Here is a 16,234-nt window from a genome sequence, read left to right on the forward strand (position 1 = left end):
TTTGCCAATTTCTTGAGCCGTATGAGGAGAAAACCTCTTATACATTTCTAAGGGGTATTATTCATCTCCATCTATCCCAATGGGTGGTTTATTGAATTGTTGCAATTAATGCTCGATGTCAAAGAGAGGGAAGAACTCTTTGGAAAGTGGGCTTTTATGATCCGATAAGGATTCAAACTTTTAAATGTTCCTACTATTCTATATTTCCTTGAAAGGGATGCTTAACTTACTAGAGCTGTTCATGATATTTCGAAGAAGGCGAGAGTTTTTATGGAACTTTACCTTAAATAACAGATTAAATTCAAGGGTAATTCTACCGTACCCCCTCTTTTTTTGGGGGGGTACAATACCTACTAGTAGGCAACCTACCATACAAGATTACCAAAACATTACATTTGATGGTACCATCCTCAAATTGTGTAGTACTAACATTACATGTGATTATACTTTGATCACATTCGGTAGTTTTCTTATTTTTTCTCACATTCAGTGATATCATCCTCATATTGTCCAGTACCAACATCACATGTGACTATACTTTTGTCACATTCGGTAGTTCTTTTTTTTTTTTTTTTTTTTTTCACATTATGTAGTACCAATATCACATTAAACCCAAAGATTGCCATCCCATTGAGCCGGACCCTTGTAGTACTCTTAAGAATCAAACTATTTAAAGAGTAATACTATAATTACAAACTATTTTACAATATTTTTACAAATTATTGATGTGTCAAATTCTTACTTGTTTTTTATTTTATTTGTGTCTACTACTAACACACTTTTTTACTTACCAATAACCACTCACCACATTAACAATTTTTTAAAAAAATTGTAAAATATTTTGTCTTCAGCATTTTCCTAAGAATGTAAGTGGGTTTTTGTAAAGCTTAGTTTCAAGGATATTGACATCAATCTTCATGCAAAGATGGGCATCGGGTCCACTGCGGTGACTCTTTGATAATGTTGTTTTGGGTACGAACTAATAAAGCCAGCATTAAAAGTTTACAATTGATCTCTTTCTACAAATTAAGAGCATTTTATGCCCAAAACAAGAAGAAAACGCTCTTTAGGATATCTCTGAGAAAGGGGCTTGACTTATGTATTGATAGATTCAACATGACTCAGGTAAGTTTCTCCTCTAGAAGCTATCTAAAAGCAGAGCACCTCAAAGTAGTAAAGACTGAAGTAAACAAATAAAAGTTTGCGTGAATACAATCTTTAGAATTGCTCTCTTTTTGCTAACAGAATATGTCTATTGCATCAGTTTTTGAAATATAGCTGGTGATTATAATTTTCTGAAGGCAAGGAAAAATTGGTGGAAGTATGAGTGACTAGTGATTTTACAACTGGCCAGTATAAGCCTATCCCACAGAGGTTGTAGCATCAGTCATCAGTGTAGAACAACAAAGACATCAAATTGATGCAATTTTTTTTGGGTTTCAAGAGCAGAACAGTCTAGAAAACAGGTAATCACGGCAACCCTGCACGGTATCAAGCAAAGGAATTGTTTGGCATGCTTCCTCAGCATTACGGTCCATCCACTTTTCCAAGATAGCTTCAGCAAGAAGAACAATTTGATGCTGCAATACAGCCGCACCCATAGGTCCTACAATATTCAGCCTTGTTGCAGCAGAGATAACATCCCTCATTGTAATAAACAAGTAAGCTCTCTGAGAGGTTCTACTATCCAACCCAAGAAGTCCACATATAAGCCCAAATATAGGAGCATGGTGGAAAGAAACAACCCCAGAACCCAGAAAGGTATCTCTCATGGATTTAAGAGAGGGGATTTCTGAAAAGACAGCAGCAGCCACTCTTATAAGTGCTGATCCTTGTGCAATTGATGCCTTTCGACCCACTTCATTTGTGAGCATTGCACCTAATGTTCTGTCAAGTTTATGCCAGGTTTCCAAATTAGGTGACAAGGTTGCAGAATAAACAAAAGGAAGGAGTAAGCTTCCAGTATTCTCTAACACATGGATCACAAAAGTTTGAAGATCCTCAGGACCTGATACTATACGAGTTTGGATTGCTGCCTCAAGACCAAAAGAATGAGCAAACCCACCTGTAGGAAGGATGGAATCAAGCAATTGCCACTGACTCCACTGTAAATGAGAGTCCATGGAAGTAGATTTCTCACTTTCTTTATTCAATTCCATCCCAGCCTCCATTGGAAGAGAGCAAGTACTCTATATAGACAAGCAAATACCATAAATAGCTATCTCTAAAAGTAAGAAAGTATATAAATGGTCTTAAACATTTTCTTCACACATTCATTTAATAAAATGGTGCAGACAACCGCAATCTGTCAAGCCTATGCAGTTTAAATGCAAGTAACAAACATTAATACCACTTTTGTCCTAACTACTCTCTTTTTTTCTGCTCAACCAAAAAGAAAGGAAAGGAGGAGTTGGCTGTTATAATGATACTTAAAAATGACACTTTCAAAGATTATTTTAGTTAGGTATATCAAACTGTTCCTTAAAAAATATCAATATGAAAAATTATAAGCTAATCAAAGTAAATTTATTTGCAGGTCAGCTATTCAGCAAGGCATTTGGCTATCATCCTTACATTTGTCTATCATGCTTTCAAGCTTGCAATCCCCCTAGACATCCAAGCATAAGTCTAGTGAAAGATTTCCAGTACCTCACACTTGCACATTCATTTTTTTTTATGCAGTAATAATGGAACTGAAAAAGGCCAACATACTTTTCAAGGAAATTTAGAGGATCAAAATTAGTGAGAAGAAACTCAACCTCTATAATTCACATAGACCTTTAAATTCTGCAAAGAATTTCAACAAGCAACGACCATCAAGGATTGCATTCAGTGATAGAATGGGGCCACTTGTAATCACCAGGTCAAGTGCCAATAAAGTCAAATAAGGTACTATAGGAGGCGTTATCAGATATGATTAGGAAGTCATTAATGTTGCAGCTCACCAAGCCTGCTCATTCTGTACAGCTTATTTTCAAGTCGTTAGAAAATGGGCTGCTGTATCTAGAAAATAATGATGTTTAAAAGAGTCGTACTTTGAATAAGCGTGCGGGATGCCAACCATGTTGTAATAGAAGTATAAACCTGAAATCGATGGAATACACAAAATGGTTCCCTTCGGTGGAGAACACAATCAAAGAAACCTTGATTATGAAGGCAGAGTGTTGAATAAGTGGCATTTGCCACATTTTAAAGTTGGTGACTTCCAAGCATGCAGATTTTCACATCTAAATAACTCAATGAACTGTGTCATTAACATAATTATAAATTATCCAAAACTTCCAAATGACCAATACTTAAAAACTTGAATAATTATTATTATTATTTTATGAGTCAATAAAGTTATTTTTTTGGATAATACAGTAAAGAATTTTATTCAAAGTAAAATAAGTATACAGTACGAGCCCCAAAGACTCTAAACCAGCAGCTGACTTAGTAGAAATCTGCATTACACACCACAATAACAACACAAACACACCATCCAAAGTAGGCAAATTCAACCCTCCTAGGCATGATTATCATGGTAAGGGGAGAAGATGACATTACAAAATGCTTAATCATGCATGAAAAAAGTTTCAAATGTTCAATATTTTTGTATTCTTAATCATACATTATGTTAATTTCGTTTTAATTTTACTTATTAATTTGAGAAGACTTTGGGGGACATCCTGTTTTGGCTGATATAATTTCCGAGCTTGGATCTTTGCCCCCAAATCATCACAGATAACTAAACTAGCAATCATATAACCCAAAATACCCAAACCAAATTAACCCAAAATCAGGAAGAAAAAGAAAACAATTCTTACGCAAGATCTATCTTCTCAACACTAAAATACCTAAATCAAATCTAACCTAAAAGTAATAGCCAAATCAAATATATATATATATATACACAGCTTCTCCCACAAAAATTCTCACCGGTGGCAGTAGCGGACGATCTGACGTGGACGGATGGTGCGCGGCGGCTGCAGCGGTGGCAGTGACACAGAGCTTGCCAGGTCTCTCTCTCTCGTTCAGCCTCTTTCGTTCTCTGTTTCTTTTTCTTTTGGGTATTCTTTTTCGTTTTATACACTACCTATTCTACCGGTAACAAGTTTACTTAATAATTTAAATAAATGGTCAGGATTGAAAATTTTAAAATGTACGGCTAAGATTTGTGTGGGTACATTTTAAAATTCTATGATAAGATTATAGAAGGAGTCCGAACGTGGATCGGATCCAAGCTTTATAATAGATCTCAGGTTCAGACATCGCTTACAATTTATCTCATGTTGATCAGGCCCAACTTTTAAACCACATAAAATCCGGGCCCAGTTTTCTACTATTGGGTTTTTCCGTATTTCACAGCCTTAACTGAACTCATTATCTTCTTCCAACCAAAAACCCTAGAAACTCTTATCTCTCTCGCATTGTACTCTCTCTCTCTCTCTCTCTCTCTCTCTCTCTCACCCGCAATAGTTCTCACACAGCTCCAATTTCTGGCGCTCTCAACGGAGTTTGAGAGAGCCTAAATAGAACAAGAAACGCAAACATGGCGGACGTGATGGTGATGAAAGAGATCGAGGCCACGGCGGCACACCTCGGAATCGATCTCGACAAACTCGACCTCGACTCCATTCGCCTCCCTCCCGGCGAAGACTTCGGCATCCTAAGGTAACGATTTCAAAACCTAACCAAAAAAAAACTGAGAATACTTCGCCTTCTGTTTGTTTCCCAAGAAAACCTAATGCTCTGTTTGGTGCATGGTGCCTAAACTTCCACTTTGTTTAGTGTTGTATATTTAAAGCCAGATTTTTCTTTTTTTACTCAATTTATTTTTGTCAATTACATGTGGTTTTTTTTTTTTTTTTTTTCCTGTTCCAGTTAATGATGTATATGATTGTTTTGATTCTGATTACTGATTGCAATGTCTTGTAGTGATGATGAAGATGTTTATCAAGGGGATAATCTGGAGTTGAACACTGGGTTTGGCAATGTTATCATTGTTGATAATCTCCCTGTCGTTACTCGGGAAAAATTTGGGAAGCTTGAAACTGTTGTTCGTAAAATCTACAGTCAGATTGGTATGATCAAGGAGGATGGCCTTTGGATGCCTGTTGAATACGAGCCCGAGTCTAAGTCTGAGAAAACCTTAGGCTATTGCTTTATTGAGTTTAATACTCCTCTGGTACCACCCTCTCTCTCTCTCTCTCACACACACACTCTCTAGTCATTGCTGTGATTTAGAAAAAGAATTCTTTGTTTGCTTAAAGGCCTTCCAAATATTTGTACTATGATATTTAAGACAATGGTTTATCCTGTTATGTCTGCTAATAGTCTTGTAGCTTAGTGGCATAGTCTGCTCTTGTTTACTAGGAGAACCAGGGTTCAAATCTCCCCTCCCCCATCAACCTTACCAATCCAACCTGACCCATTCTTGGGTTGAACCTGTTGAAAGTGCCTTAGTACTCATAGTTTCACTAATATATGTGTCCATCAACTCTAAACAATTGCGCACCCATTCAGGGCTTTGTTTCAAAGAGATTACATATAACATATCTGGTAGTTCTTTATTTATATAGTTATTGGAAGGGTTTTTTTTTATTTTTTTATTTTTTTATTTTTTTTTTTTAATGTTAAAGAGAATTGAACGATCTGCATCTCACGGCCAAGGAATTAATGGGTGTAAAAATTGATCCATGATATTTAGATTTGATGGGTTATAGAATATCTGATTCAAGTCTGAAAGTCTATGGATTGAATTTGACTGCCGGTAAACTTCGTGATCAATGTTTCACATTCCTACATCGTTAGACATTTTTGGGAATTTGCTTCATTTATTCTAAACTTTGTTTGTCCATTGTCCTGTGGAGGGACAAAAGCTTGACTGAAAAATGAGTTGTGTACTGATAACCTTTGGATACTTATATACAAGGCAATTGGATTAGTTAAAGTTTCTGTTTTATATCCCTGTTGCTAGTTTTTGTTACTGTGTAGGAAAACATTTTTAAGCCCTTGCTAGGGGTATAATGTTCTGTCATACATTGTGGTTTAATTCATTTACTTTTATTTGGTTATATTTTTTTATCACTATTGTAGGAAGCTGAGCTTGCAAAGGAGAAGACAAATGGGTACAAGTTGGACAAGGCTCACATTTTTGCAGTGAACATGTTTGATGATTTTGATAGGTTCATGAAAGTTCCAGATGAGTGGGCCCCTCCTGAATTTAAGCCGTATACTCCAGGGGTAATTTCTTCTCTCAGTTTGCTTCATGTTTTCTGTCATTGACTCATTGTCCTTGAAATCCACTCGAAATGTTATTGTGAGCTGCTTACTATTCCCTTTAAAATTTACTACCCTTTAAAAGCCATGATTTGAATTTTCACCGTTCACTATATATTTGGGGGTAATTTAACTCTCTTGCTCCTTTTCTTTTGGTATGTTTCCACTATTCTCTGATGCCATGATCTTTTTATTAAAAATATTACTTATCATATAAGAGCAAAAATGTTTCATGCATTTTGAGTTTTTTGAAGTTATCTTTTTTATGATTTTTAATGATATATAGATTGTCCATTTTAAATTTAGTCATTGTATTTGTGTAAACATGTGTGAAATTATTTATTTACTTATCATCTTTTGCATAGTGGCTTATGAAATTCATTTTATAGATTTCTGCTTTACTGAATTGGTTTGTTGTGGAGATATTTTTTTCCCCCAGCTTAGTCACTTTGTAAATTCAGCATTAGATTTCTTTTAAGTGTTTTGATATTTCATTAACTTGTTTATTGGAAATATGTCAGCCTGTCAAATGTAGTGTTTATTTGGGTTTTAGTTTTTTTTTGATAAGTAAGAATGATATATATACGAAAGGCTACTCTATGCATGAAAAAATAGATTAAACCCAGAAAATATAAGAAGAAGAAAACAGAGAGAAACATAAGAGAAAACTAAACAACAGAAAAATTACAAAAGAAAAAGGGAGCAAAGAAAAGAAGGGAGGGAATCACTAGACGTGAGTCCCCATGCTCGAGACCAATCAAAAAGAGTTCCACTAAAAGAAGCAAGCAATTGATCACTGGAGCTATCCAAATCCTCAAAAGTCCTACGATTCCTTTCCTTCCAAATACACCATAGGATGCACAACGGGACTAAGTTCCAGATCTGAGATGAATGCTTCCCCAACCAATTCCACCAACCAAAAAGCAAATCTGGGATCGATGTAGGAATAACCCAAGACAAGCCAAAAGGTTTAAAAACAAAGCTCCATAACCGATAAGCCATCTTACAATGAAGAAGTAAGTGGTCTACCGTCTCTCCACAAAGACGGCACATAATGCACCAATCCACAAAATCCAATCTCCTCAATCTCAAGTTATCTCCCGTTAGGATCTTATTCCAAGCTATACACCAAACAAAAAAAGAAACTCGCCTAGGGGCCTTTACTCTCCAAATAGCTTTCCAAGGAAAGACCGTTGAGGGAGAATCCCTTAATTTGTTATAATATGACCGGATGTCAAAAGCCCCATTAGGCTTCAATTTCCAACTCATCCAGTCTCCAACATCCATAGGAGGAGTATTGGCACCCAATATACGAAGAAAATGCAGCCCTTCATCCATCTTCCAATCATTAAAAAATCTACTAAAACGAACATCCCAAATTCTTCTCTCCTTCGCCCCCTGCCTAGGCAAAGAAGCTTCAACAGAAACCTCCTTATCAATGGCAATACCATACAGCCTTGGAAAAACCAATTGAAAAGGTTGATCCCCATATCACCCATCCTGCCAAAACCTCACTCTATTCCCCAATCCAACAACAAACTGACAATTTTTGCTGAAATCCTCTCATCCCATGCGAATACCTCTCCACAAACCACACCCATGACGATTTTACAAAATGTAATGCATGGGTGAATTGATGATTTCACTCTCTAGTTTGTTGAAAAAAATTCTACACAAGATGAAAAAATTAATAAATGATGCCTTTTCAATTCTTTGCTTTTCCATCCCTCTTACCTAACACATACAAGGAAAAGTGATGATTTATTTTTTCCCGTATTTTCTACATCATTCTCACCTTTCCTTTCCTCTCGTTTCCATCCTTTATACTAAACAATGCTGAAAATACATATCAAACACCACCCTTGACATCACCTTTTGGACCCAAAAAACATAAAAGCAAAGGACAATAATTCCTTGCAAAAGGGCAATGGGCAACAGATGATCAACATATTCACCGCTATGTTCACACATGCAAAACCAATCTACTAGGGTGACGTGTTCAATATGGTTTTCCGAAGTTATGACTCTATATGCATAACAGAAAAAGAACAACAAAAGCCAACTTTTTAGCTTTTAATTAAATACTCTTTCTTGGAAACTGCCCTTAGGTCCTTTTAAACATTCATAGAAAGAGTGGACAGTGAATTTACCATTATGGTTTAGGTTCCAATCTCAATTGATCATTCACACTGCTCTCTAGCCACTGCAGTGTTCATGATGGTGAACACTCAGAACTTAGAAGGTTTGAATAAACATGAGATTCTGTCAGATGATTCCCCCATCCTCCCAAGAATTAAAATTAGAATAACATAGAAGTATCTTTGTCCTTGGCTATTGAAAGCAATATATATTTTTTATTAATATGTTACACACCCCATATCAAGCCAAAACTGTATTGTGTATTTAAATTTCCATTTTATCACTAGTATTTTTGATGCAACTAGAGAAAATTTGTGAATGTTGTAAAGTTCTTTAGTGTAATGTTTTTTTTTTTCAATGGTGAAAGAAAAATGTCATAGCTTGTTTAATGCTAAAGAACCTTTTTCTATAAATTATCTAGCATTTTGTTTGTAGCTCATATTTCTACAACTAATATAAATTATATCTTATATAAATTAAAATATATTAAAAATGCGTGAAGGCTTCTTTGCCCATTTTAAAATGCAATATGTGCAGTTTTAGAATTCTTCATTGTTGGCCAAGTAGACGGTTTATGTTGTCATCAAATTGCCTGCAAACAAACTCCCTCTCTATCTGCAGTATTTATTTATTTATTTTCCCTTTAAAATTTCTATTATGTTAAATATGCTGTTGTTTCATTGCAGGAAAATCTTCAACAATGGCTGACTGATGAAAAAGCTCGTGATCAGTTTGTGATTCGTGCTGGTTCAGATACTGAGGTTTTATGGAATGATGCACGGCATCTGAAGCCTGAGCCAGTTTATAAGCGTGCTGTGAGTAGAATGTATTTCTGATTGTCTATTTACTATCACATAAGACTGTTAATTATGTGTTGTTGGGAGTCTCTCTCTCTCTTTTTACTATTACATAGTTTGATACTAAAGCTTAGTGTCGCATGCTTCTACTTTAATGAACTTCTGCTCACTGCTGCAACATAATAATTGACGTTAATAAATTGACCAATTTATACGTTTTTTATTCTAAAAATATCTCTTTGATGAATGGTCCTACTTGTTTTCTTTACAGTTCTGGACTGAAAGTTTTGTGCAGTGGTCCCCACTGGGGACCTACTTGGCGACAGTTCACAGGCAAGGTGCCGCTGTTTGGGGTGGTGCCAGCACCTTTAATCGCCTTATGCGTTATGCTCATCCTCAGGTTTATTTATTTAAATTTTTTTTTCAGTTTCACATTGGTACCATTTATCCTTGATAATAATTTAATTGATTTATCAACTGCAGGTTAAACTGATTGATTTTTCCCCTGGTGAGAAATATTTAGTGACCTATAGCAGCCACGAACCAAGTAATCCTCGTGATGCGAATGTGAGTTTTTCTACTTTGTCAGTTATTACTTAAAACTGTAAATTTATTGGGCTCAGAACCATTGATAATGTGAATTTATATTTTAGAGGGTTGTGATAAATATTTTTGATGTGAGAACTGGAAAAGTGATGAGAGATTTCAAGGGAAGTGCTGATGACTTTGCTATTGGAGGAACTGGTGGTGTTACAGGGGTGTCATGGCCTGTTTTCAGGTGAGTTTCTTTGCTTTTAATCTACATAAACCCGGTGATAGCTCTTGCTCCCCTTTCCGCATATTACTATATTCAATATTTTTCATTAATCTAATGGATTAATATTATTTTTCCAGATGGGCAGGAGGTAAAGAAGACAAATATTTTGCTAGAATTGGGAAAAATATTATCTCTGTCTATGAAACAGAGACCTTTTCACTTATTGACAAGAAATCCCTGAAGGTAGAAAATGTAGTGGATTTTAGTTGGTCACCTACAGATCCAATTCTTGCACTCTTTGTTCCTGAATTGGGGGACCATCCTGCTAGGGTGAGCACTGTATTTTTTAATATGGATATGGATATGTTTTATTTATTTATTTATTTTTATTCACAAGTTTTGCTCTCTCTCTCTCTCTCTCTCTAATTTCTGTATTAAGGTAAATTAATGTTACTTCATTCAATTAATTCTCAGGTGAGTCTAATGCAAATCCCAAGTAAAGATGAGTTAAGGCAGAAGAATCTTTTCAGTGTTAGTGATTGCAAAATGTACTGGCAAAGCAATGGGGATTATCTCGCTGTTAAGGTTGATCGCTATACAAAAACGAAAAAAAGCACATACACAGGCTTTGAGCTTTTCCGTATAAGAGAGCGAGATATTCCCATTGAGGTTTTTGAGCTTGAGAATAAGAATGACAAGATCATTGCCTTCGCTTGGGAGCCAAAAGGCCACAGGTTTGCCGTTATCCATGGTGATAACCCAAGACCTGATATAAGTTTCTACTCAATGCGCTCTGCAAACAATACAGAGAAGGTTAAAAAGCTCATTACTCTGAAAGGGAAGCAGGCAAATGCTCTTTTCTGGTCATCTACTGGGCGCTTCATTATACTCGCAGGATTAAAGGGTTTCAATGGACAGCTGGAGTTTTACAATGTTGATGAGCTTGAAACCATGGCAACAGCTGAGCATTTTATGGCAACAGATATTGAATGGGATCCGACTGGAAGGTAATTTTGAGAATCTTCTTGGTCATGTCAATATTAGGGGTGTTTTGTTGGGATTTATTCAATCGGAAAAGTTTCTCTCCAAACTAGTTTGGAGAGAAACCCTTCAAATTTATCAAATATTTTTATATTGAGTGTGAAATTTGAAAATCTAACCGTTGGATTGCATGTTCTTATTATATTATTCATGCTTGTAAAATTTTAAGAAAATCAAAAATCAATTGATATGTCATCAAACAAATGTTAAAATTTCAATTTTTTGTAATATAAAATTGTGTATAAAAAATAAGTTCATTGATCAAATAGTAAATAAAATTCGATTTGAACGAAATTTGATATGCATGTTAAGAACATAAGGAACATGAAATTCAACGGTTAGATTTTCAAAATTCACATCTAAAAAAAAGATATATAATAAATTTGAAGGGTTTTTCTCCAAACTAGTTTGGAGAGAAATTTTGTTCTTATTCAATTTAAAATGCACTGCACAAAACTGTTATATTTATTTCATGGATAGAATATATCTGCACTGAGTTAGCTTTTTTCTTTTACTTATTATCTTGGTTGTCATATTTGGCCTTTTTGCATCTATAGGTATGTTGCAACTGCAGTGACTTCCGTGCATGAGATGGAAAATGGTTTCAACATATGGTCCTTCAATGGCAAGCTACTTTATAGGATCCTGAAGGATCATTTCTTTCAGGTAATCTCACTAATATTTCGTGATTTAGATTTTGTCTTGTATACGCACTAACTCAATTTCTGTTTTCTCTATTACCTGTGAAATTATTTGCTGTATACTTGTTCTCATACTGTTTGTGACAGTACTTGTGGCGCCCAAGACCACCATCATTCTTGAGTCCTGAGAAAGAGGAAGAGATAGCAAAGAACTTAAAGAAGTACAGTAAGAAGTACGAGGCAGAGGACCAGGATGTATCAATGCTATTGAGTGAGCAAGATCGTGAGAAGCGGAAAATGTTGAAGGATGAATGGGAGAAGTGGGTCAATGAGTGGAAGCATTTGCATGAAGTAGAAAAACTCGAGAGGGAGAAACTCAGGGATGGAGAAGCCAGCGATGAAGAGGAAGAGTACGAGGCAAAAGAAGTTGAAGTTGAGGAGATATTGGATGTTTCAGAGGAGGTCCTTTCGTTTGAGGAGTGATATCAGTGATAATTTTTGAGAGCTTTTAGATCCCTATATTTAGAGCACTACTCACCAACGGCGCTCTTCCAGATAAAGAGCGTTTGGACTAATATTTTGAGGTTCTTCTTTTTCTTTTTTTTTTCTTGGTTTTTCACCCCTTAAATTTTTCATAGCGTCATCTGGTGAGCTAATGTTATGTTTCTTTGTAATTTTTTGTTTTTTGTTTTAATATAATTATTGACTACAGTTTTGTTAGTCTGAACAGCAGAATCTGGCTCGTGCACTAGGCAAATTACACCGTTTCACTATAGATTGTCACATTGATTACACTTAACCCCCTAAACCATTGAAACTGACCCCCACAAATTTAAAAAAATATATTATAGTTAACCTTCTGTTGTCTGTTTTGTTGTTAGCTATAACGAAATGTAGTATTGAAATACTAATTTACCCCTTAAATGTCTATTTGGAGAGAGTTTAATTGATATTTAATGTTAAATTCTATTAGCTTAACTCCACAACAAATAAGAGTTTAAATATTCTGTTTCATTTTTTCTGTTCTACTTTATATTTTACCAATAAAAATTTGTTATGTGTTCATTTAATTAATTAAATGCTATTATTATTGACTTATTAATGTAATGGGTTATGTTTCGATCAAGGAAGTCAATACCGTACCGGAGGCTGTACCGGTTTGACCACCGGTACGATATATTTCGGATACCGGTCAATACCGGCGTACCGTTTCGGGTTTACCGCTATTTTATATATATATATATATATATATATATATATTATATACACACACTAAAATCTCTAGAACCATGGTTATAAGCATATAATATTTCACTTATATTATAGTAAATATAAAAGTTTATCATAAAATATTACCTCAATTCAGAAAAAATTATTCATAGTTTTAAACTTTAGTATTAATTAAAAGGAAAAAAAAACACAATATAAAAAATAGAAAGCTTAGTTGTTCATTGCATACTAAAAAAACAAATAATACTAATAAGTTAGTGTAAATAAGTTATTATTATGTCCTTATAAAAATTCAAAAATTACAAAACTAAAAAAAAAAAAAAAGTTTTTTTTTCTGTACCGGCCGGTACGCCCAGTATTGCCCGAAATTGGCCGGTATGGCCGGTACGCGACCGGTACAGCCGGTATTTTTTCTGGTACAAAATAGAAGTGTACCGGTACCGGTGCACTGACCGGTACGGTACGTACCGGCCGGTACGGCCGGTACCGGTACGGTATCGACCACCCTGGTTTCGATACTTCAGAGGATTGAGCATAACCGAGAAAGTAGAAAAGTATAGTTTATTTTATATTTTTTTGTTTTGGGAATTCTGACCTGTACATTAATGTACAATTGACACCAAAAATGGTTGAAAGGTAGGCTTGGGAAATGTGGAAAAGTATAATTTATTTTTTTCTTTTGGGAATTCTGACTTGTACGTTAATGTACAATTGACAGCAACAATGGTTGAAAGGTAGGCTTGGGAATTGGGATGTATTTCAAAGAAAAGAAATATAAAGTGGTGTTTAGTTTGTGTTTTTAAACGATTATTTTTTGTTTTTAAATAACATTTTATGTATTTTTACACATTTTTTTTACCTACATGTATCTTCATAAATATTTTCAAACAATAATTTTCAGTTTTTAAATATATGTATCAAACGGACTTAAAACCTGTCAAAATATAAAGCGAGAGGATGGGTGAGGGGAGAAAATTGAAAATTGGGCAATAAAGATTGCAATTCCTTTCTTGGAGGCACCATCATTGTGTTTGTGTTCTGTAATGGCTGATGTTTTGATTTTGGATTTGGTTCAATTGCACCATGCAATTAGCATTTGATGGTGAGATGTAAAAGACATTACTATTTGATTGTGAGATGAAATAGCTAAGATATAGCTATCTTTTACGATTCACAATCAAATAGTAATTGCATGATAATTACTAAAACTATCTTTTACAATTAACCATAGCCATTGTACCATGCAATTACCATTCGATTGTGAGATGTAATAGCTATCTTTTACAATTCGCAATCAAATGGTAATTGCATGGTGTAATAGCTAAGATATAAATCTGTTTTGAATGTTTCAATGTATACTAGGCTATGGGTTTAATCTCTTCTCTAGTTAGTGTAATTGATTGAGGATACGTGGTATACAAAGTTTCCTTATTATATTTTGGTGGTATTAAAGGTTCCTTATGTTTTGGTAGGAAATTTAACAAGACTAAAGTTTTTAGACAAGTTTACGCTATTTAATAAAATTTAGGTTATTTGTCCCTAGATTTTAACGAGTGATTTTAATCCTTGAAGGTTAAATTGGTCATTGTAAATTACTTGGTTGATATAGTCAAACAAAACATTTTATGTCATCACTTTATTAGATGGTAGATATTAAAAGTGATCACCATGGTTTTAAAAACCACGCTAGAATGATCGGTCAGATTGGGTTAATTGGGAATCAGTCACTAGTTTGGGCTTTAAAAACCAAAAAAAAAAAGGCCTTTGAACCTCTTGATTTGTGGTTTAATTGGCCGGTTTGTAGACATTTTCATTATTGGTTGGATTTGCTTTATCCCCCCAACTCCCATATATTTCCCTTAATGATGATTGAAACACCAATTTGTGTGGTTTAAATAGCTGGTTTGTAGACCTTGTAATTATTGGTCGGATTTGTTTTATCCCCCGACTCTTATATTTTTTTCCCGTAATGATGATCAAAACACCAATTTGTCTCACATGTAGACTTTGATTTGTTTATCACTATTGCTATACTATTTCAGACACTCAAATCTTGGCTTGAGAGAGAGAGAGAGAGAGAGAGAGAGAGAGAGAGAGAGAGAGCTTTGGGACTAATAATATATTTTGGCCTAAAATTTATAAATAAATTAAGAAACAGATTTTACAAATTTTACAAAAATGAAGAATAATTACTAAACAAAAAAAATATAATAATAAGTATTTATGATTGATTTTATTATGCATGGTTTAATTTTTTTTATTAATTTTTTTTATTTTAAAAAAAACTAAAATCGTTAGAGATGAATAAAATAATTTAAAATAAATGATAAAATTTTAGAACTTTTCGGAATATAATTTTAATCAAAATGATAATATAAAATCTTTTAAACTTAAACTTTCAAAATCTTTCGCTTAAAACTTTTGTCACGAATTCATGTATGCCATTAGAAGCTCACGTGACAACTGCTTTAAATAAAATTTAATCATACTAATACTATAATGTTTAAATGAAATTCTTTGAAATTATGAAAGTTTAAATGAAACTATGTGAACTATAAAGTTTAAATAAAACTATATGAGTATATATACCAAGAAATAAATAAAAACTATATGAAATTATAAGGTTGAAATAAAACTTATTCAAAACTATAAGGTTTAAATGAAAATTATTTAATAAAAAATAGTTGGACTGTTGTGCATTTTAAATTTTTAATTACCTCAACTATAAAGTCATTTATTTTTGAATCAGGGATTTGGTTTAAAATCCTACATATACCAAAAACAATCTATCTCTATTATGAAGCGGTCATCATAAATTTCAAAAATCTTGTTGTATACATGGAGATCATGAAGTAGATATCTAACCAATTCGATGAATTACTCCTAAAATAAAAGTTCACATCAAAATAGTGCTAGTTGATAAGAGTTATTTCGGACACACACAAAATGTCAAATTAATTTGAGTTATTCTCTCAATTTCAATAAAATGCAACTAAATCTAGTATGAATTAGCAATCAGAATATATATGGATAGAACTTATAGCAGACTTCATTATAATAATGAACAAATTTGCTCGAAAATACTTTATGGTATGTTACATGGAGAATACTTCATCCTTTTATATTTTAGATTATGTGATTAAGAAGATAAGGTTTTTATTTTATTTATTTTTATTTTTAAAAGAGAGAGTTTCAACTTATAGCGTCCGCTCTTGATTATAACTCTTTATCATTAGACTAAGATACCAATTAGTTTTTGGTATAGGCGGAGATTGAATCCTAGATCTCTTATTCAAACCATCAGAAACTTTATTGGTTGAGCTAGCTGGAACCTACTTAAGAAGATAAGTTTTAAATAGATTAATGGT

The 16,234-nt window shown here is 33.9% G+C and overlaps 2 protein-coding genes across 3 annotated transcripts; one reads left to right on the forward strand and one right to left on the reverse strand.

Moving 5' to 3' along the window:
• Positions 1-1,072: 1,072 nt before the first annotated feature.
• Positions 1,073-4,070, reverse strand: LOC142644030 (urease accessory protein F-like). 2 transcript variants are annotated; one of them, XM_075818720.1, is made up of 2 exons: positions 3,919-4,070; positions 1,073-2,189 (listed from the first exon to the last, which is right to left on the reverse strand). In XM_075818720.1, exon 2 carries the CDS (start codon positions 2,169-2,171, stop codon positions 1,440-1,442), a length of 732 nt encoding a protein of 243 aa, XP_075674835.1. In that variant the 5' UTR covers positions 2,172-2,189; positions 3,919-4,070; the 3' UTR covers positions 1,073-1,439. The 2 variants fall into 2 exon arrangements, with proteins under 2 accessions (XP_075674835.1, XP_075674839.1); XM_075818724.1 differs by lacking the exon at positions 3,919-4,070 and adding an exon at positions 2,760-3,909.
• Positions 4,071-4,256: 186 nt separating this feature from the next.
• Positions 4,257-12,356, forward strand: LOC142617213 (eukaryotic translation initiation factor 3 subunit B-like). The gene is made up of 11 exons (XM_075789982.1): positions 4,257-4,653; positions 4,918-5,167; positions 6,079-6,225; positions 9,087-9,215; positions 9,469-9,597; positions 9,681-9,764; positions 9,851-9,975; positions 10,092-10,284; positions 10,429-10,961; positions 11,553-11,661; positions 11,784-12,356. The coding sequence occupies exons 1-11, from the start codon at positions 4,532-4,534 to the stop codon at positions 12,117-12,119; spliced, it is 2,157 nt and encodes a 718-aa protein (XP_075646097.1). The 5' UTR covers positions 4,257-4,531; the 3' UTR covers positions 12,120-12,356.
• Positions 12,357-16,234: the final 3,878 nt, after the last annotated feature.

Source organism: Castanea sativa, chromosome 1 (assembly GCF_040712315.1).
Source record: "Castanea sativa cultivar Marrone di Chiusa Pesio chromosome 1, ASM4071231v1".
In the NCBI taxonomy this organism is placed as follows: Eukaryota; Viridiplantae; Streptophyta; class Magnoliopsida; order Fagales; family Fagaceae; genus Castanea; species Castanea sativa.

Excerpts from the sequence above, each read along its gene's own strand:
- LOC142644030 (XM_075818720.1), bottom strand. The coding sequence starts at position 2,171 with ATGGAGGCTGGGATGGAATTGAATAAAGAAAGTGAGAAATCTACTTCC.
- LOC142617213 (XM_075789982.1), top strand. The coding sequence starts at position 4,532 with ATGGCGGACGTGATGGTGATGAAAGAGATCGAGGCCACGGCGGCACAC. Across the intron at positions 5,168-6,078 it reads TTGAGTTTAATACTCCTCTG|GAAGCTGAGCTTGCAAAGGA; the intron begins GTACCACCCTCT and ends TCACTATTGTAG. Across the intron at positions 6,226-9,086 it reads TTAAGCCGTATACTCCAGGG|GAAAATCTTCAACAATGGCT; the intron begins GTAATTTCTTCT and ends GTTTCATTGCAG.